This window comes from Capra hircus, chromosome 25 (genome assembly GCF_001704415.2).
Source record: "Capra hircus breed San Clemente chromosome 25, ASM170441v1, whole genome shotgun sequence".
NCBI classification, from domain to species: Eukaryota; Metazoa; Chordata; class Mammalia; order Artiodactyla; family Bovidae; genus Capra; species Capra hircus.
The window spans coordinates 29,633,740-29,657,633 of NC_030832.1; the positions used below are offsets into that span (position 1 = coordinate 29,633,740).

At 47.7% G+C, this 23,894-nt stretch overlaps 1 protein-coding gene across 2 annotated transcripts in view; it reads right to left on the reverse strand.

The window, feature by feature from the left end:
* Positions 1–23,894, reverse strand: part of AUTS2 (autism susceptibility candidate 2) — a 1,198,651-nt gene that overhangs the window by 22,354 nt on the left and 1,152,403 nt on the right. For both annotated transcript variants that reach the window (XM_018040074.1, XM_018040073.1), the window contains exons 7-10: positions 7,464–7,929; positions 5,940–6,193; positions 4,501–4,721; positions 2,729–2,773 (exon numbers count right to left, since the gene is read on the reverse strand). In XM_018040074.1, the coding sequence (XP_017895563.1) occupies positions 2,729–2,773; positions 4,501–4,721; positions 5,940–6,193; positions 7,464–7,929 (986 nt within the window). The remainder of the gene's footprint in view (positions 1–2,728; positions 2,774–4,500; positions 4,722–5,939; positions 6,194–7,463; positions 7,930–23,894) is intronic.

Below are 23,894 nucleotides of genomic sequence, written 5' to 3' on the forward strand. Positions count from 1 at the left end.
AGTTCAGAATCAATCAGCCAGCAAATGATGTCCCAGATGAGGCCATCATTAGAAAGGGAGCTTTTCTAATTATTAATTGTTAAATCAGATAGAAGTCCTAAATGGTTGGAGATTTTAATGCATATCAAAAACAGGAGGGGGTGCTGAGCCAAATAAGATGCCCAGAAAATTACAAGTTAATTAGAAAAAAGGAAAAAGGGGAAAAAAAGGAAGACAAAAAGAAGCAAGTCTTTATGGATTCTGAGATTTTACATCATTAAAACTCAATTAGTACTTTAGATTTTTAATAGTTTTGAGGAAATGGGAAAATATATGCACAGTCTTTGCTTCATTAGGTTGTTCTGGTTAAGTGGCAGTTCCAAGGACAATTTAAATTGTCTAAAACGATGACAAATATTTGTGGAAGGGGAAAATAAAATGAGTCAGAGTACACTTTCAATGGAGCCACCGTTTTCCTATAAGACGGATATAAGCTCACTGGAGGCTATTCGAGACAAGCCCTGGACACGTCAGTCTGACCACTCAGTGGAGGGAGAAGGAGGATTCTGAATTTCAAATCTGAATTTTCTTGAATTAATAGTTTACAGAGGACACAATGGAGGGAGGAAGTACACAGCAGAAGACAATGCAGACACATCTTTTCCTCCACCTGAAAATGTATCGTTTCTGGAGAATTGATCGCTCTGGTTCCATGTACTTTGACAAACTCACCATAGAGATACATTCTAGTGATGTCCCGCCCTTATGGTTGCACAGTATGTCAAAAATACAAGAATAATTCGAGCTTTCCCTAATAATGTATTTATGTGAGCTATTTCTAGGTACTGGCTGAAATCCACTGGTAATTTCACAATCCAGTCTGTTTTCAAAGCATGTACTTTTTCCGTTGGTCTTTATTTCATTTTGCTCCCCTCGATGATGCAGTGAAGTTTTTCAGACTAATTGATATTGAACTAAATCCACTTAAACAGTGATTGCAAACCGAGTGCTGTCATTTAAAACTACTTTTAGGTCTAAAATTGTGCTTTAGATACTTGAGTGCATTGTATCTTAACTCCCCTTTGTAACATCCTAATCTCCAAAGCAGGGGAGACTAGGCACTTCATACATTACCCACTGTCACAAATAATATGAAATGACTCTCTCCCAGTACACTGTGTGAAGCAGAGTGATTACATCACACCAAAACACTCCAATTTCTATCACTCTGCCTCCAAGTGGGTATTTTCCCTTTAATGTTTTCAGTTTAAAAATTAGGTCTTCTCACCATTTTCCTTTTCTGACCCTCTTTGAATAGAGTATTCCACCCCTAGAGTAAAAATCGGTTTATTCTCCAGCTTACATCTAGGGCTCTCTGTGGAATATGTTTATGCCAAGACACTGCATGGTGTCTGAGGAAGTGAACTGAGCTACCAGCAGAGCAGCTAAACTTTCTCTGAAGATGATTTTGTTAGCTGGTCCTTAATTTAATTGAGCAAATACAGACAAAGGGCAGAAATCTGGTTGTTATATTAAGGGTGGTACCATTCATGAAACAGATGCAAAGAGAAAACTCGTGGCTCTACCGGATTTTGCAGGTCTATTTACAAAGATGCTTTTATGTCGTAATTCTGAGCAGAGCAGTGTTGAACACTCAGGGAACCCAGGCACTTAGATACCCTTTCCTCATTCCTCTCTATAGAGACTCCCCTTGAGCCATTTCCGAATGTCTCTCCATAATCAATTCTTAGTTGATTTCTAATACTGTCTTGCCTGGCCTTCTCAGCTAATTCCTCAGTTTAGGACTGACACAGTGTCTAATGATCTAGTTCAAAGTATGAATGAATTCACAGGGTTGGCTGATCTATTAAGTGGTCCTCCGTTTGAGCCATAAGATAACACTATCCAAAAATGAGAACAAAAATAGTTTAAGATGGTGAACCGACATGGCTATGAGCAGTTATTAAACGTCTTTCTTTCCAGTTTCATTAAAATATATATATATATTAATAAACCATTGAGCAAAGAAACTTGGAAAACTTCAGGTAAAAATGCAGTATACACTCCATAATCAAAATATCATGGTGAGATATTCAAAGTTTCTGTTATAAAAGAAGCCCTCATAAGTAACTGAACATGTCACTTCAGTTGGCGCCAATTTAGGTTCCAGAACGTTCTCTTAAAATTGCATAAAACAGCTTTTATTAAAGAACAAAGAATGAGTTTAAAGAGAAGAAAAATCATGCATGTAAGACCTTCTTTCATTTAAATGATATTTTTAACGAGTTGGCACAAGCTCAGGAAAATAATGCCAGCCATGTGGAAGAGGGATCAACGGTCTAGAAGACATGAAAATCTGCTTCTTGAAGTCATGAGTCAAAAGAATACGGTACTTTCTTCGGAAGACATGATTCCAGATGAACTCTGGGAACTCTGTGTGTTAATAACATCTCTACTGAGGACTGAAATCTGTGATTTCAGAGGCTCCTAAAACTCTAACACCTCCAACAAAGTGGATGCCCCACCTGGCAGGATTTTAAAGTCTTAGGAGTGGCTCATGACCTTTTGATTCAGAAGATACTGCATCTTTACCAAAAGCACACGTCACAAAAGCAAGCATCCGAAGTGACGAGGAGCAATGGGAGTTCTTGCAAAGATGGTTAAGGAAGGCTGCGAGTCACTGACTGATCGTGGCGAGAGCATGGGCATGGAAAAGCGGTGACAGTGAACGGGTAGCGTGGTAACTCACACTGTGCCGGTAGAATGGGTCAACTTTTGTAGGGTATTTGTCAAACTGCAAAGGGATCAAAGCAAAAGCTAGTTACTTAGAGAAACTACATTTCTATTCACTGCTTCAGCGGAGGCGGCCCCAAGGAAGCCTCTCTGTTGTCGGGCAGGCATCAGACTCCGTGATCTCAGTGTACACGAAATCATTCAGAGCTCCTGAGTCTCTCTGACCAGAAATCAACAGGAATGGAAAGTCAAAGTGAAAACCCATTCAGAGCATTTCAGGTTGTGACTACACTAGAGCGGCTTTCTTTCTAGGCTTTATTTAGAGATGGGCAGGAACCAAGCGTCTGAACTAGAGAGGAAGCAGTTGTTCAGATAAATCAGAGAGAAGTGAGCACTGGGTCTGATTTAATCCAGAGAATTCCCAATGTCTTCATCTTCACTTTGGCATAATGGTACATTCAGCTGTTTTTATATTACCCCCTAGTGGGGGACAGGGAGGCCTGGTGTGCTGCAGTCCATGGGTTGTAAGGTGTCAGACACTGACATGACTTAGCAACTGAACAACAATTACTGCCCCCCCCCGCCCCCCGCCCCCCGCCGAGTACAAAGCAATTCGGGCTTGGCCTTAGAACGGTTCTTTCAAGCAAGAAAGAGTATATACCATGATTTCTTCTAAATAATGTCCTCATCCTGTACTGTAACTACCATCAGTTAGATTTAAGTTGTTTGTGAAACGGCTCACTCAGACTGGTATAAACTCCTTCCCCAGATAAACAAGCCCTTAAAAATATAACTGTGGAAAAGTCGAGTTCATCCAAAATAACAGATGCAGGATTTCTCTGAGGAAAAAATTTTTGGTCCCAAGGCCTCACTGCTAACATTCTCCTAAGTAAGGTTTATAAAATAAACTTTGAAATATGTATTTAAAAAAAATTAAGTTGAACAAAATGGGGGAGAGGGGAGGGAAGAGAGGATGTAAAGTTCAGTGAATCACGGCATTCAAATCCTCACAATGCCTGTACTGACTGCCTTCAATCAAATATTTCCTGAAATATTAAAATATAAATAAGTAAACTCTAATCGTCACTGTTTGGACATGCATCCATCTCAGACTAGTTAGCATTATAGTGTGGTGCTCTTGCTCACAGCTCCTAAGTTAAAGATCAACCCTACTCAACCCCTGGCGCGTTAGTCTCCAAGCCAAGGCCAAGACCGCGACACTGCCAGTGGCCCCTCTTACCACCAGGCTGAGCTTGGACCGCTTGCTGACAGAGCACAGCAGCAGACAGGGGGCGCTGTCTCACGAGATGCAAGAAACGCAACACTTCCCACAAAGCGGGTTTAGAAAACCACCCGAGAGGGTGGATGGGGGAACGCAGGGCCGGCCAAGTCTCCCGCCGGCGCTCTCCCTTCCAGACTTCCTAGGATTCTGTGAGCGTTTATTTGCTAGCACAAAACACCGGCAGATACATTCTTCGATCTGGTGGTAATTCCCCAAGATGTCTCAAAAAACCAAAATCACCCGTAAGAAGTTAACTACCGACACACTGGATGTGACCGCCTTGGGGAGCATCTGGAATACAATCCACCCACAGCACTAAGAATAACGGGTCAGAAAAGAGCTCCTACTCAGGCCCCGGGTCAGTGCCACCTGGAGCCGGCGTATCCCAAAGACGGGCAAGGCCAAGGGAGCCTCCCAGCCAGTCTGCTGTGCCCGGGTGGCCCCACGGGGCTGCATACAGAGAGCGTCGCGCTCTGCTTGGCCTCGCGTTCCTGCCGGGTACGCACCATGGGCGGAGCCGGAGTCGGCATGATGGCGGTGGGCGGGAGCGCGTGGGGGAAGGGCGTGAAGGTGTGCTGGTGCGTGTGCTGGTGCGTGTGCTGGTGCTGGTGCTGGTGCTGGTGGAACTCGGTCCGCAGGTAGGGCGGGGGGCCCAGGGAGGCCCCGCGGTCAGCACTCTGAGAGGCCAAAAAACGCGTGTTCAGTTCCTGGCGCAAGATGTCTTGCTCTGGAAAAGAGGAGGAGGCAGACGGTGACACCTTTTCCGGGGCCGGTCATTTCCTCCAGAGTAGGACATCCGAGGAGCTCAGTATGGAGGGCTCCAGACCGGGGCACGGGGGCTGGGCATTTGTGGAAAAGACCTCCAGGCAGGCAGAGGAGGCTACGGCCCAGTCAACAGCCTAACTGTTCTCCGTCCAGGCTTCCGGGGACGAGGGGTCCACCAGTGCCATGCACGTACAGGGTCCAGGCTGAGTGGCCAGAGGTCAAATTTCAGCTCTTCTCGAGGGAGCTGAGTGACCCAGAGCATTGCCCATCACTGTCTGTGTCTGTTTCCTCATCTGTCGAATGGGGACAACACATTGCCTGTGCTGTGGTTTTGTTTTGAAGGTTAAAGAAATGAACATTTTTAAGTGCTTGAAAGTCAATAAAGCAGAGCCTTCATGCCCTCTTCCAAGGATAAAGCTCTGCTCTACAGCTCTCTGTACTGGTGGCAAAGCTTGGCCACAATGGACCCAAAGTTGGGACACTTGGCTCAATTAATACAGGTGAGGAGCAAAGAACCCAATACCTAACCCTAAGTGTGTCTTTAAAAATCTGGGATATGTTGCCTCAAAAAGTGCATTTTCCCTACCTAAGGTAGAAGGCCTCATTTAATTGTTAGTTGCTCAGTTGTATCTGACTCTGTGACCCTGCCAGGTTTCCCTGTCCATAGGATTCTCCAAGGCAAGAATACTGGAGTGAGTTGCCATTCTCGTCTTCAGGGGATCTTCCCGACCCAGGGATCAAACTCAGGTCTCCCACACTGCAGGCAGATTCTTTACCATCTGAGCCACCAGGGAAGCCCTTGTTTGACTAAAACAAATCCCTTAAGCCACGATGTGCCTTAAGATCCTGGCCTGAAACAGACATGGAGCGTGGAGAGCTTTTGTCATGCCCATAGGGCCCAGACCACCTGTGCTTTACTGCTCAGCTGGTCAGAAAAGCCTCATGACTACAAAGTTCTCTCTGGCAGAATCCCCTGGATCGTGACAGGTTGGGATGGGGGCTAATGGTACATTTTCTGCAGACTCTCAGCCCACTGGGGACTGGAGGAAGAAGACATTCTATAAAGCGGACCATGGCGAGTGGCCCAAACCTAATCATCAGGGATAACACAGACAGGGGGTGAGGCGTCCGGAAAGGAGAGTGGGGGCATGGAGAAGCCAGGCCAGCTCCTCCCTCCTACCTGAGTAAGTGCTCCCGGCCGGGTGTCCGGGCACCTGCAGACTCCCAGATGTCAGAGGTGGTGGAGGAGGCAAAGCAGTGGGAGGGGCAAACATATTGGGGTGATGCGAGTGTGCGGGGGGCTGGAGGGTGGGCGTGAAGCTGTGCAGGGGGCTGTGGTTGGGCAGTGACAGGGGGAACGGGGAGGCCGAGGGGTGGTGGGAGATGTGAGGGGGGGCGGGCTGAGTCTTCGCTGGAGTGCTGCTTCTGCTACTGCTGTTGGAACATCAAAAAAAAAATAGAAGAAAGGAAAAAAAGGGGTCAGTAATCAACTTTCTTAAAAACAAAACAAAGCCAAACAGAGCCATTTAACACTTTTCCTCTCGCTCCTTGGTCTTCGCAGATCCCCACCCTGTGCACAGAGCCTCTGCTGAAATCGCAGTTCCTCTAAACCGGACCCACAGCTGTGTACACAGTGAACAGCAACTCCTGCTCCACGCTGCCCCCCATCGCCCTGTCCAAGAGCTGCCCCTCATACCCTGTGCCAGCCACTCTTCCTACAGGGGCCACGTCAATGGAAACGAACAAGCTGGTGACCTGGGCTCGCCAGGTCTGTCTGCTCCGTCTTCTGTGAAGAAGCACAGGGAAGGGGGAACCAGGGAGCTCGGGCGCCCTGTCACCTCCATGGACTGGAGGCCACAAAAGATGGGCCTGGCCCCGCGGAGGCAGCTTCCTTCCACTACCACAGACAGGAAAGAGCAGGGCCCTCAACCCCAGTCACCAGGCTGTCACAGGAAAACACGACCGGAGCGCTTAGAATGACAGCCCCCAGGACCGGTGGGGGTGGGCAACGCCGGGCCCTGCGCCCGGCTCTCCTCCTCGCTTTTCTTTGCAAGGGTCCCTGTGCTGCTTGTCAACCTTCCCTCTATGATCTGGCAAGGACAAGACACAAGAGGCCTGGCTCCCCATGGAGGAATGCCTCCCTTTTCCTCAACCCAGCATCTTTCTCTTGTATCTCTGCGACTCACCTGGCGGAAGTCACCATGGAAACTCCTCGAACCAGATCACTCCTTGGTCTGCATGCTCCCGCCCCGCCAGGAGTTGCAGGGAGATGTTGACAGGGAGGCAAATGGCTTCCCTTCTAAGACTCCCTTAACATTCCGGGAATCTCCCCTGGTTTCCCTTCCCTGCCTCCAACCTGGGAACCAGTGGTGGGTCCCAGGCACAGCGCCCTGGACTTTCCCTTCCTTGAACCTTCTCCTCCCTGCAGTCACTCTCAGGAGCCTCCGCAGGCAGTTGAGGTCTCCACCATGTCCTTACCACCCAAAAGATCCTCAACCCAATTCCACCCAATTCCACCCCATCTCCTCCCCAGAGACCCTGTCTCCCTGCGCCTCGGACGCCTTCCCTGTCTTCCGTGCCTGCCTGGCTGAGAACACGTTGACAGAGATGCCAACGGGAACCCCGGTCCCCATGGGAGCCCCCGCGCCCACCGCCACCTGCCCATCCCACCGAAGATGACCGACGCGGGGCGGGGGCGGCTCACCTGAGGCTGTTGAGGCTCAGGCTGCTGCTGTTGTAGGCGGACAGCGGCTGGGGGAGGCTCTGGGCGGAGGGGTGGGCCTGTGCGGGCGGGAGGACCTGGGGCGGCAGCGGCCCCGGGGACTGTGGCCGGGGCGGCCGGGGTGCCTGCGGCGGCGCGGGCTGCGGCGGGGCCTCCGGGGGCGCGGGCGGCGGCTGCGCGCCGGGGCGTGGGGGCGGCGGGGGCTCGGCGCGCGGCCCCGACGCGGGGTCCGGAGACGGCGCTCGGGGCGGGGGCTCCGCCTGGGGCTGGGGCGGCGGCGGCGGGACCTGAGGGCGCGCGTCCTTCAGCACCACGGGCTCGAACAGGGGCTCTTTGCCGCAGTCCTGGCTCTTCTCCTGGCTCCGCTCTAGACCCGATACCTTGGGGACAATGGGCCCCGCATCGTGGCCATCGTGGTGGGGTAGCACGCCGACGCCGAGCTCGGGATCTGTGCGGGAGAGCAGAGAGAAGAGCGAGGCAGACGGTGAGTGAGCGAAGCTGACCCCGGGCCGGGTCACCTGTGCCCAACGACACGATCGGTCAGGTCCCAGAAAGGTCCACCAGTCAGATAAGGCTGCCTTCCAGAAAGTGGTTGAGGCCATCAGAGTCTGCAAATAAATGTTTCCCTTAATCTTGACAAAGCAAGATTATGCAGTGAAATTCACAAACAGTAGACAACATATCGATTCACCCCTTTTAAAACAAATACAGTTCTAAAAAAAAATTATTTATTTGGCTGTGCTGGGTCTTAGTTGCTGCTCCTGCAATCTTTACTGTGGTATGTGGGATCCTGTTCCCTGACCAGGGATCGAATCTGGGCCCCCTGCATAGGGAGCTAGGACTTTAGTCACTGGACTACCAAGGAAGTCCCCAAATACAGTTCTTGACTAGACAAAGGAGAAGTGTTTTCAGTAGTACATGAAGCAAACATTATTTAGCCCAGCAGACGTTTCTTCTCCGCCTGCCTCCTCTCCCTTTTGCATTCTGACTGATGAAGCACGCTTGACATTTGGAGACATTTCTGCTGAGCAACCGCTAAATGTCTGGTCAAAGGTCAGGCCTCCTACGGCTCACTGATGATCCAACCGTTTGAGATTGAAGGAACAAACATGAATTTAGACCAACTGACCGTCAACCACACAGGCTTGAGTTTTTAAAGAATTCCCTCTGGACCACAGGAGGGGTCCTTAGCCAGGTGAATCTGGACCTTGAGACCAAGTGGGATGGGAAATGTACGTAAAATTCTACAGTAACTAATGACACCTAGACAACAGATGCTCCTATATTAATTTAAATGATGTACTTCCCCCTGAAGGTCAAAAGACCCATGCCACATCTAGTATGTGGGTGCCCCGATGACCCCATAAGTCAAACTCCGTACAATTCTCTACTAGAATGATGATGGACAAATATGGCATTGCACATAGAGGTGGCTCTATGGTAGAGAACCCGCCTGCCAGTGCAGAAGTGCAGGTTGGATCCCTGGGTGGGGAAGATCCCCTGGAGGAGGGCATGGTAACCCACTCCAGTATTCTTGCCTGGACAATCCCATGGCTAGAGGAGCCTGGTGGGCTGCAGTCCATAGGGCTGCAGACAGTTGACCGTGACTGATCATGCACATCTTGGTGGTGGCTGGGGGCAGGGGGGGATGGGGGGTGGGTGGGGGAAGGATTATCTTCCCCACATTTTTGCACTTAAAAAAAAAAATCCATCCTTTTCTATTATTACAAAGCTTAAAAACAGGAAGAGAATAGATCACAACATTCTCTAAAATGAGGGTGTATACCAGGTACTCCTAAATGATTACTTTGGGCATGACCTTTCTCTTCACATCTTCCTGCTATCAAGTGTGAAAAATACATGGTATTCTCACCGGGCCTATTAATGTCTGTTGATGTCCTATTGGGTGTATATACTTGTCATGTTTTCTTCCCTGAAATTTGCATCAAAGCAATCCATTATTTTCAGTGTTCTTTCGGTAAAACAGATCAAATCTGTAACATGCACAAAAGCCGAAACAAATGGTGGGCTTATAAACCAAGCACGTGGTTAGCTGTCATGCACGCAGCTATCCTTGAGTGCTGCAGACCAGCGTGGAACAACTACACTAACAGGATGCCAAGAAAGACCCCTCTTCACATAATTCAGGCGCAAAAGGATAAAGCAATGTATGGATCTGGTGAAAAGGAAGTCTAGACTTCTGACATCCTACGCATGCACATTTTTTTCCAGTGCTGTCTTCAGAACTTTCCTAGGCAGATCTTTGCTTAAGAAAAGCTTATGTGTTATGAATTTCCAGAACCTGAGGGCTGAGAGAGAACAGGAAGTTCCTGATGTGCACACAGAGCCCCTTTAGCCATAAGAACTCCCACATCACAAAGGAAGACCCTTCATCTGCAGACACCTAGATCTAAGGATGTTGGTGCTGCTGCTTTTTCACTGCTTTTTCTATCATTTTCACAATATTTTCTATAGCAAGCAATTATACAAGTTCACTGAAAACCTCAGGCTTCACACACACACTGCAGGCTGGTTAGTCAGGCCCTCGGCAGAAAGCACTAACACCCGGGAAATCCTAAGAGGATGAAATAAGAGAAACTCCTCCATGAGGGCCTATGTGCATAAGCAGGGACTCTTCCTGTCCTGACAGCTGAGGACGGTGATGCTTTTGTGACAAATATGGCAAGCACACAAAATGGAATACAGTCCCGTCTCTCTGCGCTGCTCTGTTTTCTCTGGACAAGGATGTTGCTGTTGTTTAGTTGGTCAGTTGTTCCGACTGTTTGAGACCCTGTGGACTGTAGCCCGCCAGGTTCCTCTGTCCATGGGATTTCCCAGGCAAGGATACCAGAGTGAGTTGCCATTTCCTTCTCCAGGGCGTCTTCCTGACCCAGGAATCGAACCCGCGTCTCCTGCATTGCAGGCAGCCTACCACTGAGCCACCTGGGAGCCCTCCTGGATGAGGATAGTGACAAATAAATACATAAATAGTTTCCATCTTGTTAGGTTACATTCAAATTCATGACCTCCCTCTAAAAACCAAGGTCTAAAGTTTCTCTCAGACGTAAAAGAAAATTTGGGACACCACCCAGAGGTTATTGCTTCAGTTTACTTAGGCCAGTAAGGAAGTACAACAGAAACACACGGATAAGCATTTATCCATCTAGCCTGACTATATTTATCTCTTGTTCTTTAATCGATGAGCCTCTAGAGTTTGGACAACATAGCTGAGTCTACAGGAGGCACCGTGCAGGCTTGGGCTTGATTCCCAAGGCCCCATAAAGGCAAACCGAGGTGGTTCTTACCTCTGCTGTCCCACTGTCTGAGGACCAACCCAAACTCAGCTGGAGTCAGGAGTGGTGCCGAGACTTGGCATCGTCACCATCCGTGATGTTCAACAAGGTATACAGACAAGACCAAAACCTTTCCAGCAAACTCTACGCATTTGTAGGGAACCATCTATGAGGAATGACTTAGGGAATCAAGAGGCACAAAATTTTGGAAGAAGACCAGAATCTGGGAGACCATCCCAGCACTTCTCAAAATTTAATGTGCATAGGAATCCCCTGAAGATCTGATTCAAATGCAGGGTCAGCGGCTTGGGGTGGGGGGTGGTGGTGAGTGTGGCTCCAGAGTCCACCTTCCTGAGAATTTCCTGGGTGATGCTGACGCCTGGACTGTTCTGTGAGTAGTAGGGGTGTTATCTAACCCTCTGACTAGACGGGGGATAAGCCCAGAGAAGTTAAGAAACTTGCTTGTTGTTTAATAAACCAGACAGCGGAGTTCTAGTCCCAGCTCTGCCACTACCGAGTGCCTCTTCTCTGATTGCCTCCTAAGAAGCAAAATAACCCTGAAACAGAGCAGGCAATGATGAATCCAGGATTCGGTTACAATGTTTTAAGTACAGCCAGAAAGTGAAAAGGGTTAGGAGAGCTAGAGAGGGTTGCTGGAAGACGGCCCTTGGGCTCAATCTGAAAGCTATCATCAGTCCATCAGTGAGGGTGCCGCAGCCTATGAGCAAGGTTGGAAGGCTGGTAAGAACTATGGGGCTGAAAGTTTTACGACCACCATTTACATGGATCCTTGAGGCACGGATTAGGCGTCATGCATTTTTGTGGCTAATTGGTAATGCATTTCCTCTTCCTTTCAATTATTCAATAAATGCATCTTCCCAGTTAAGCTCTTTCATCCTGACAGTCCATTTATCTTACTGAGCTCCTCCAAAACTGGCAAGAACACATAAAAAAAGAAAATGTGTTTTTTTTGGGGGGGGGGAGGGGGAGGATGTTGCTCAGTGTGCTCTGAATTTACCAAAGGATGAAATGTGCTGAGGCTGAAAGAAATAAGAACATGTGCAAATTGACTGGTCTTATTTAGAAGTCTTATTCCATTTGGGGGGTTTTAGAATTTCTCTTTGTGTTCGTAAAAATAACATTATGCTTACAATAAAGGATATGCAAATTTGAATTACACTGTACAGTAAAAAGGCTGAATGTACTGTGTGTAAATTATATCTCAACAAACTTGACTCAAGCACAATAAAAAAACTTAAGGGTAGAGTAGGAAAAATGTGCTTGAGCTGGCTACAACTTAGATATAAACTCTCTGGGGAAAATGGGCTCTTTTTTAGTTTGCTAGTTGAATATAAACCCTGTCGTCTTTGTGGAGGGTGATGTGGCAACATTTACCCAAAAAACTAACGAGTTCCTTTGACCTGGCAAATAACAATTTGGTCTACAGACACAGTGAAACAGTATCAGGATGTGAGTCACATTTTTGGAAACAACTCAAACGTAATCATTAGGGTTACATATAAATTTGATACATCTGTACAGTGGAACCAACTGCAACTGCACAAATGAATGAGGGGCTACATACGTACAATGTAGAGCATACCCTAGCTTTTATGAAAAATGAAGAAAAATAATATATATTCATTTTTACTTTATATCTAAAGAAGCTCTGGAAGAATATCCAAGAAACCAATAGCCTTGGATCACCTGCTTAGGGTGGAGAAGGAAATGGCAACTGACTCCAGTATTCTTGCCTGGAGAATCCCATGGACAGAGGAGCCTGGGAGGGGGGCTGCAGTCCATGAGGTTGCAAAGAGTCAGACACAACTGAAGCGAGTTAGCACGCATGCACGCACACCTGCTTAGGGGCTTGGGGAGGAGTAAGAACTGGGGAGACAGAATGGAGGGAGGGATATTTGACTGTCTACATACATGCATATTTAAATTTTTGAATCATGTAACCTATTTAAATTTTAAAATTGGTCTTCTGTTTAAAAATAGTCTGAGCAAAGGGAAAAAAGCAAAGCAAATAAAATTGGGGATTTGAAGAGTGGTATGCTGAGACTCTTGAGGGTCCCTTGGACTGCAAGGAGATCCAACCAATCCATTCTGAAGGAGATCAGCCCTGGGATTTCTTTGGAAGGAATGATGCTAAAGCTGAAACTCCAGTACTTTGGCCACCTCATGTAAATAATTGACTCATTGGAAAAGACTCTGATGCTGGGAGGGATTGGGGGCAGGAGGAGAAGGGGACGACCGAGGATGAGATGGCTAGATGGCATCACAGACTCGATGGACGTGAGTCTGAGTGAACTCCAGGAGTTGGTGATGGACACGGAGGCCTGGTGTGCTGCGATTCATGGGCTTGCAAAGAGTTGGACACAACTGAGCGACTGAACTGAACTGATGACTAATAGACATGGAGAGTATCTTTTATATAAAATAAGAAAATACAGTACATACATTTATCTAATAATTTTTAACATAAAATGGCTTTTATGAAAAATGTAAATTACAAAAATTGACTTAAAAGCAACCCAATCATAAAAGTAAACTGAAAAATGACTCCATGTTAACACCTCTTCAACCGAAAAAAAGGTACGAAGTTATGTTATAGGCAGTGTGGACTAAACCTGTAAGAAGCAAATGATCCTGGATGTTTAAACCGAAAATCAATAGCAAACCTACCACCAAAGGAAGGGGCAAAACTGTTATTTATAAAAAATATAATGATCAAGTTGGGAAACAGCCAGCCAGCTAAAAAAATACGAGAATTAATAAGAGAGCTCAGTAAGGTATCCGAACAAAGAAAAACCACAAACATCTGTCGCTTTTCTACACAGCAGCAATAGTGATGAGAAAATAAAAAAGAATTCCCTTGACAGTAAAAAAAAAAAAACCCTGGGACTTCCCAAATGGTCTGGGTGTTAGGAATCAGCCTTACAATATAGGGGATGCTGGTTTGATCCCTGGTCGGGGAACTAAGATCACCCATACCCCGGAGCAACTAACCCTGTGCTCTCTGTGTGAGTCACAACTAGAGAGTCCAGCCACCGCACTGAAAGATTCCAGATGATGCACCTAAGAACCAATGCAGCCAAATACAGAACTAAATGAATAAACATTATCTAAAAAACAACACAAATCATACGGCACTTGGGAACAAACCTGACAAGGAAATTAGAGGGCCTCTCAACTTTCAGAAACATATACCCCCCAAATGCTTTGAGAATCTGTGTTCAAGGGTGTTTGATGATGCAGAAAATAATAAATAAATAAACGGGGGTAGAGATGGGGAGAGAGAGACAAGTTAAAGGGTAAGCCATGGAAGAGGCAGGTCTTCGAAGAGACCACCCCTTGAGGGGTTTTCCAAGTTCGCTGGAGTGTATGTGTCTGCCACAGAGAATGGAGGGAATCAGTGACTCTCAGAGGGATGAGATGTTTCATGGTAGGAAGCTAAACCCCACACAGTATCTTGGTTTACTTTCTCAAGTCCCATTGAACATCTGTACAGCTGAGAAACCTAGAGCCTGTCTGCAAAGAAAAGACAAAATAATTTTTTGCATGTGCATGGCTTTAATACACACTGGGTTCTCAAGGAACGCAACTATTGTATGAGGTTATGTCTGCTGTGTAGGTCTTGTGGTGGAGTTGTTTCTCACTTGGGAAGATCATGACATCAATGGTGAGGCTGCTCCTGCTGTTGAAATGACTACGATAGTTGTATCTCTATGTACAGATTCAGCCTCTGACCTTTTGTTGCTTTCTAATGTAAAAAGGCATGTATGTACTTAAAACATACTATGTTGTTATAAGTTACTTTCTATTTGTTTCTCCTTTACATTTCATTAAAGGCTTTATATACATTTTAAAAATTATAAACATAGTGTATAGATAAACCAAATATTTTGCTCCAGAAATTAAACAATGAGAGTGTGCTATAAAATATTTCTCAAACAAAGAGGGCGCTGGGTGTGGGTAAGGATGAGATTTGATGTATTATGTCCCTGTGGTGGGCTGCTCTGTTTCCAGAATTCTAATAACTTTCTGCAGAAATGTAACAACTACCTGAAAGGGCTGTTGTGGAAGCTAAAAAGTCATGTTATGTGCTTTTCACAATGTACAGCACAAAATAAAGTAAGTGATCAATGTTCCCCAAACTACTGTTGAAAAAGATTTAATTTCACGGAAAATATTTCAAGACAAAATTACTATTAAGTAAAATAAAGGAAACTATTATCCCTATTGTCTGTATAAATCCATACATATACACACCAAAAGAGATTAGAAAGATATGCATTAAGATGCCTCTTGAGAGCCCCTTGGGCAGCAAGGAAATCAAACCAGACAATCTTAGAGGAAATCAGCCCTGAGTATCCATTGGAAGAACTGATGCTGAAGCTCAAATAATTTGGCCATCTGATGCAAAGAGTTGACTCACTGGAAAAGACTCTGATGCTGGGAAAGATTGAAGGCAAAAGGAGGAGAGAGCATGAGATGGTTGGATAGCATCACAGACTCAATGGACACGAATGTAAGCAAACTTTGGGATATAGTGAAGGACGGGGAAACTCGGCATGCTGTATACAGTCCATGGGGTCGCAAAGAGCCAAACACAACTTATCGACTGAACAACAAAAAATCCCATCTACTAGAAATAACCATTGACTCAAACTTTTAAATTTGTGCTTTTCTTAACTTTCCAAATTGTCCATAGAGAATATGTATTATTATCGCAGAAGAAAAGTAAAGGATATTTTAAAAAGTGTTCTTCATAGACAAATATGCCCGCACTATCTGAAGAAATCAACCAGGAAAGTAACTGTTTAAGTCTTTTTAAACTGCCCCACCTACAGGATGGAGGTTTAAAAAAACTGTTCACCCAGAAGACAGATGGTGTTTTGTATCAGAGAGGAGGATTGTATATGAAGGGCATTAGCCTTCCATCGACTTCTCAATGTTTCTAATTGGTTCTAACTGGTGTATCTGAAGAGAAAGGAAATGGTGAACCCTGATGATGGAGAAGGACGAGGCGGAAAGGGGAAACGGGGAGGAGGAGGAGAAAAACTCTCCCAAGACACATTTCTGTTCTTCTGGTCTTTACACTGGATTGCTGTTGCTGTTTAGTTGCTAAGTCATGTCTGGCACTCTTGCAACCCCATGGACTGTAACCTGCCAGGCTCCTCTGTCCATGGGATTTCCCTGGCAAGAATACTGGAGTGGGTAAACATTCCCTTCTCCAGGGGTCTCCCAGACCCAGGGACTGAAGCTGGGTCTCCTGCAGTGGCAGGTGGATTCTTTACCACTGGGTCACCTGGGAAGTCCTCACACTGGATTAGAAAGCCCTAATTTACCCACTACAAGGTCATTATTGTAGCAAATATAAATGAGCCTTAAAGGCCTCAGGAAAATCTTGTGGGCCAGGGGCCACGAGGCAGTGCACCTACCCATCCATCCATCCGTATCTTCCTGAATGTTTGATCCCTACATCAGGACTGCACATGGCCTACTTTTAAATTATTCTATTCTACCTTCTAGTTAGCTTTCCTACTTACTTGTCTACCTGAAAGAGCCACAGAAACCTCACCACACAGAAAGAAGATGGTAGCCAAACAATAAAAGGAACCCAGACTTTAAAAGTGGGAACATCAATAAATGTGGAATGTTTAACCCAAATAGCCCGGAAACACAGTCAAGCATCAGATTTCTGTAAATCTACATGCAATTATTTCAAGCTGCCGGCAATATCCATTCTTTAAACACACCTTCTGATGTCTACTCTGTGACCTCAGACAAAATCTCCTTTTTAGCAAAGACTGCAAGTTTTGTATCAGGGAAGGCAATGGCACCCCATTCCAGTACTCTTGCCTGGAGAATCCCATTGACAGAGGAGCCTGGTAGGCTGCAGTCCATGGGGTCGCTAAGAGTCGGATATGACTGAGCATCTTTACTTTCACTTTTCACTTTCATGCATTGGAGAAGGAAATGGCAGCCCACTCCAGTGTTCTTGCCTGGAGAATCCCAGGGATGGGGGAGCCTGGTGGGCTGCCATCTATGGGGTCGCACAGAGTCGGACACGACTGAAGTGTCTTAGCAGCAAGTTTTGTATAAGGCTTCCCAGGTGGCACTAGCGGTGAAGAACCTGCCTGCCAATGCACAGGAGACGTAAGAGACGCAGGTTTGATCCCTGGGTTGGGAAGATCCCTTGGAGGAGATGATGACAACTCACTGCAGTACTCTTGCCTGGCGAATTCCATGGACAGAGGCGCCTGGCGGGCTACAGTTCACAGGGTCACACAGAACCGGACAAGACAGAGGAGACTTAGCAAGTACGCGTGCATGTTTTGTATATACTTATTAAAATGAACATGACTGCTGAACTCATTTACCAATACTCTGAACACTCCCTATGTTTTAGGTATCATCTGTGTTTTATTTTTAATTTTTGGCTGCACCCCACAGCATGTGGCACCTTACTTCCCTGCCCAGGGATTGAGCCTATGTCCCCTGCATTGGAAGGTGGGGCCTTAACCACCAGACCTCAGGGGAACTCCCAGTACCATCTCTAAAACCGTACACCCCAATGGTGTTTGACTGAAGACGATCTACCTTCTCTAACACACACTTCTCTTCATTTTCCTCCTCTCCCTCTTTTCTTCAAAGGATTAAACAGAGACCAGTTCGTTCCATTAGCAGATTCAATTACTCGAACGAATGGAGGGATGACATTCAGTCTTGCAGCTCCTTCCTCCTCGGTCACTGAAACTGTACAAATAAATTGGGGAAAGCCCACTGTTTGTTCAAGGCAAATTGATTTTCAAACACTGTAAGAGTGGGTGATCAGGGGAATGATGGGTGCTTGGCAGGGCTCAAAGAGATTCCATTTTGTGCTTGTCATTTTGTGTAAACATTAATTACCATCTGGGAGGCGAAGCTCTGGGCTCAAGTCTGCATTGCAAAGCTCCGGGGGCCTCCAGGGCTCTGGGTAAAAAGAGAATCCTAAGTACGAAAGAATAGCCACAGCGTCTGCCAAAACACTAGCAGCCCCCCAGGGAAGCTGTGTGGAGCCCAGAAGATTAGAGGCTGCTGGGCTGACAGAGGCTAGTTTGGACAGCATCGAGTTTACCAGATTAACCTGGGACAGGGGTTAATCTGACAGGGGTTAAAGAAAAGTCAACAGAGCACAGTTGAGTGTACTGAGTCTCGATTCAAGTTTATTCTCCGTAAACCCCACACCAGAAAGCATCCATCTGTAACAGGATGCCCACGTTCCTGATGCTTTATGACCCAAAACTTTGCCTTCAAGGGGAGAACCAACCTTGGCTGTTTGGATGAGAGCCCATCAGAATGGCTTCTGCCTACAGCCTGAGGCAGCCTTGTGCAAACGGTTCACGTCTCTTGTAGCCTCTGGCTAATGAGAGCAGGGAAGGACCATGTTGATGAGGGACCAAAATCCGGAGGAGAGAAAGAGGCCGTGATCTACTGGGGGTAGAGGTGGGGGCACTAAAAAGTCTTTTTAAAAACCTAGGCATGTCAAGGTCATATGTAATTAATTCTCCTTGTGTTTTCGCTCCATACAAGGAAAAACGAATTAGCGTCACCTCAGATACCCAGTATGGTGCTAGGTGCTGAGGATACAAAGATGAGTAAGAAACAGCACCAGGCACCCCTGGTGGTCTAGTGGTAAAGACTCCGCCTGCCAGCCCAGGGGACACTGGTTCAGTCCCTGGTCCGGGAAGATTCCACATGCCAGGGGCAGCTCAGCCTGTGGGTCACGACTACTGAGCTCGCGCTCTAGAGCCACTGGGCTGCCAACTACTGAAGCCGGCATGCCTACAGCCTGCGCTCCACAAGAGGAGCCGTCGCGATGAGAAGCCCACGCACCCCAACTGGAGAGCAGCCCCCGCTCGCCAAAACTAGAGCAAGCCCGAGCAGCAGTGAAGACCCAGCACAGCCAAGTATAAAAATAAACAAATAAAACTTAAAAGAAAGTCATAATAAAAAAGAAAGAAACAGCCCTGGCTTCCAGGAGCTGGCCAGCGAGGGTGAGAACACAGGGAAAACACAGGAACCAGCGGTCGGGGAACCTGTGGCCTTCAACTACAGCGTCTGCCATCTGCAAGGTTCAGAGAGAAGCTTAGATGACCAGTGCTGATGAGGACAGCTGCTATGTGTTATTTATTTGAGTTATCCATGGGGCTTCCCTGGTGGCTCAGATGGTAAAGAATCCACCTGCAATGCGCAAGACCTGGGTTTGATCCCTGAGTTGGGAAGATCCCCTGGAGGAGGGCATGGCAACCCACTCCAGTATTCTTGCCTGGAGAATCCCCTTGGACACAGGAGGCCTGGTGGGCTACAGTCCATGGGGTCGCAAAGAGCTGGACATGACTGAGCGACTAAGCATAGCACAGCGCATGGTCAGGCACTTTATGTAACACTTCCTGCTGTACTGGTTCCAACGTTCGGTCTTAGACCCAAATCAACAGAATCGTGTTCTGGGCTGTGTGGAGACCTGACAAGGTATGAAGGGCAAGGTGTCCAATCACTTCCCAGGACAACGGAAAAACCCCAAAGACCAAGTTCTGAGAAAGCCCAGGCTTTTGTGCTGTGGCCCCAACGACACACTCCCGCTGTTTTGGCTTGCACCCTCCTGTCAATGCCAGTATTCACCAGCAGGCCTTTCCCGAAGAGACCACCTCCTGCGTGCTCTCCCTCGCCAGCGCCTCTCTGCCTTGGGGACCCTCCACCTGCTGGCGTGGGTCTCAGCTTCCAGGCCCGTCCTTGCCAGTCTCGTCTGGCTGTGGTTCGAGCGCCCACGTGACACCGCACTCTGCACGGGCTCACCCCAAGCCCAGGACGCACAACACGTGACACGATGCCCCTGCATCTGTCTATCAGTACAGGGGTCCCAACAAGGAAAGGTGCTGGAAGGATTTTCCACCATACGTGTATGTATTCCTGCAGCACGGCACGTATACTCTGAGCGAGGAGAAATCTTAGGACGAGGCCAATGCCACAGTCAAACCCGAAGGACACGTTCCTCAGACTGGAAGACAACAAGGAGACAGACCCTTGGTTTATTTTGGAAATTTGCCAAGAGGTGGGACTCAGGCAGTGACAGTGAATTATACCTTTAGATGTTTGGTTAAAAAAAAAAAAGTCTTCTAGTATCTAATCATCCTGCCTTTCACATTAAGAACTATCAAGTGAGGATACGGGGCAGAAGAAAAGAATGTCATCCTCCTAAAGGCAGCCCTCCCTCCAGGATTTTTTTTTTTTTTTTACGAAGTACAGGCGAGGACTCAAAAGCTGTCAAGCTCAGAGAGGCTCACAGATCTTTTTAGAGACCTGCCGCCTTCCTCGTGTACTGCTGTCCACGGTCGCTTCGAGCATCATCAGCTTGGAGTTTCACGTCCATAGCCGGAGCAGTGATCGTGAGGGTCATCTGCCCCTGGTCCCCTTGAAGCAATCATTTCTCTGGCATCATGTATCCTTGCCACCTTCTTTCTTAACGGAATAAGCGATTTTTCTTGTATCTGTGTATGTCTGTTGTTGCATCAACACGACTCTGAGGTTTTGGGGGCCCCTGGGATGAGGCACCTGGCTAGCAGTGTTCACACTTTGAAAGCTCAGTGCGCCCATTAAAGTTGGCAAGTGACTGGCTCTATGTTAAACCCTATTTTCAACACTGTACTTCCCCCAAGATTGTTTTCTCAAGGACAAAGGTGAAAGCCGCCAGCGCCAAAGGCCTGCTGAGATCCGAGCAGGCACCCTGCCCTCCTGCTTTCTTCACTCTGGCTGTGTGTCACCTGACTTCGGGCACAGGTCAGACGATCACTGAGACCCGTTTAGTAAAGAGGCTGGGTGGGGTATGTGACGGTGGCAGGCAGAAGTCTCCATCTAGTCTATCCCAGGCCTTTCCTCGGCTCCCCGACATCAATATAAAATCTCCCCACCACCAAGATTCTTCCTAACCCTTGGCACACAGGGCTGTGGTAAGGTGTGACAGCTGAGCTACGGTGGCCCTGACTTCCGGTCAATATCAGGTAACTTTTTCACGGCTGCAGAGCCTGCGAGAGCACACACACTGCATCCCTCTAGAAGGAGAGAGTCACTTGAGTTGTGCGACATCCCTGTATCAACTTCTGCCAAGTCACCCTTGCGTCTGGGTCCAGGTGTCAAGGGGAAGGTTGGAAGTTACTCTAGCACGAAAGAGTGAAGCAAATCGCTGTGATTTTTCAAGCAGCCACTAAATCTTTCTGTCCTGGAGGGAAGGGAAGAAGGAGCCAGAGACATCAAGGCACGTGGACCACTCTGGCGGGGCTCTTCCTGTGCCAAGAGAGCTGCAGGAAACGGGGGCGGGGGTTGAGCTGGGGGTTAGTAACCAGGGGGAGGAACACCAGCAACCCCAGTCATTTTCCTGCCGTGTTCACACAGCAGTCATTTGGCGAGTGGTAGAGCATCATCAAATGTCCCCAAAGCCGTGTTTCCCCAGAGTGTGGTTGGAGAACTCCGAGGACCACTCTTGTCCTGTTCGCAAAGGTCGCCGTGAGAAGCGGCCTCTGCCTTGGCAACGTCTCCCATCCTGCAGCAATGAACACGCCGCCAGCATCCAGAAGGCCTGTCTGTACGGGCTGTTCTGAGGACGGACCACAGCGTTCCTCCCGAGTCTGTGCAAATGACCTGCTGTGACCCGGGGCCAGAGGGCCGGGCGGCCTGTGATCTGTCTGACCCGAGCACCGTGTGTGCCCCTGGAACAGATCCATGAAGCTGTTGTTTTCTTGATATCATGGAGCCTTTGATTCTTTAGTTGAAGGAGGAGGAGCAGAGAAAAAGAGGACTCTTGACAGTTTCTCTAATAAGTTACGGACTTTCTGATCCCAAACTGTCTTCCACTTTATCCTATGACTCTAAGATCTTCCACAGTCTCACAACCCCCAAGTGTGGTCCACAGACCAGCAAATACCAGCATCACCAAAGGTCTTGTCAGGAAGTGAAATTCACAGCCCTCATCCATATGCCCATGCAAGCACTGCCCTGTAGCACGCTTGGGAGTGTTAAAGAGCCTCGGGAAACCCCATATAGCCGAGGGGCGCCCCTCACGAAGCTGCTAATCCTGCCCTGTCTCCCTCTCCCAAGACTCAAGCGTGGAAATAACTTCCTTCATTCCTTCCTCGAGCAGGGTCTCTACCGGCCTGTAAGCTGCTGCAGGGATGGGGCGGTGGGAGGTGGCAGTATCGAGGCCTCGTGTGTGGCCATGTTTCCCATCCTGGCTCATGGAAGTTCCCTGGATCACTCACCATGTAGAACAGGGAGCTACAGAATTGTGGTCCACAGCATGGCCATGAGCCACCTTCAAGGACCCGATGGTTGTCACACAGCGGAGGAAAGCTTATTGTGAACGGCACCACGGGGAGAACTGTGACCAAAGGACATAGAACGGCAGAAGAAATCTCCACTCTAAAATGGCCTGGGCTGCTGGGCAGGGGAGCAAGCTAAAGCTCCATTCTGCTCTTCAACACAAGTGTCCAAGAGGACACTGAATGACCCTGACAATGAGTTTGGAGGAGTCAGGCATGGAACAGGAAAAGCCTGGACTATATGGCTTTCAAGATTCCACGAGCTCCCAAGTGAGGTATCGGGAGCACATTCATAGGGAGAACATCATGTATTTATTTTCCTTGACCTTTCCAGAACCTGACCTTCTAAAACATTTTACCTGTAGATTATTAAACACTCTCTCCCTGACTTGCACAAATTTTAATGAATGCCACACCTTCAAGAGTTATAAACTAAGGATCCCTCCTCCAGATGACTATAGGTGTAACTTTACTCAGGAAGAAAAGAAGTACATCTGCTTATTCCTAGCTGTGGTTTTTGTGAAGTTTAAAGAGATTTTTAAAAAATGGAGTGAGGGGAGTGTTGTGTTATTCCCTATATTTGAGATATTTTATCTTTTTCAAAGGATAAGTCAGACGAGCCTTAAACTGACTTTCTATGGCTCAGACAGTAAAGAATCCGCCTGCAGTGCAGGAGACCCTGGTTCAATCCCTGGGTCGGGAAGATCCCCTGGAGAAGGGAACAGCTACCCACTCCAGTACTCTTGCCTGGAGAACCAAATGGATAGAGGAGTCTGGCGGGCTACAGTCGATGGGGTCACAAAAGTGTTGGACACGACTGACCAAGTAACGGGGAAAAAAAAAGCGGGGGGGCTCAGCAGTAAAGAATCCACCTGCAGTGCAGGAGACACAGGAGACGCAAGTTAGATCCCTGGCTCAGAAAGATCCCCTGGCGGCGGGCATGGCAACCACTCCAGCATTCTTGCCTGAAGAATCCCCATGGACAGGAGTCTGCAGGTCCATAGGGTTACAAAGGGTCACGACTGGAGCAACTGAGCACACACACGGTGGGGGGGGGGGGGACAAAATCTCTTGCCATATTTCCACTTGCCATTTTTCATCACGTGTCATTATTTCACTACCTTCAATTTATCACAGAAAGGGGAAATACGGTCAAGTATAAAATCTGAAGCTACGTGCCTATAAGGTTCAGGAAAGCAGTGAAGACGCGGGTGCCGCTAGCCTATTAGAAACTGGAACCCCACTGGGTTCTGTGGTGTAAATGGTTAGAACTCTGGGTTCTGAAAGTGCCTTTCTGCTTGAGCCACCTTTCCAATCTGAAACGCTTAAAACCACCCTTTAGAAATCAACGAGCAGGAAATTCTAACTGTCCTTGGATGGAGACGGAATTGGAATAAGACACGAAAACCAGCAGCGCCTCCTCTCACTTGGAACCGTAATCCTGGAAGGGAAATGCTGTCAGACAACCAAGTTGGGCCTCGGGATGCACACTGTCACAGTGACTCAAACCCACCGGCAAATTCCTGAATTTTCAGTCCAGAGATGCCTTCAAAACATACAGTGAGAGAAAGGCAGAGCATCTGTTTCCTTCCGCTTCCACTGCAGGAGGCCCGTGTCTGCTGGGCTGTCCTACTTCCGCATTTCCAGCTCAGCAAGCCTAAACCCAAGCCCCCCACCACCCCACTCCAACTCCGGATCCTCTGTCCCCATCATCAGCACTTAGAATTGCTCATCAACCTGCTTCCATTCCCCTTTAACAG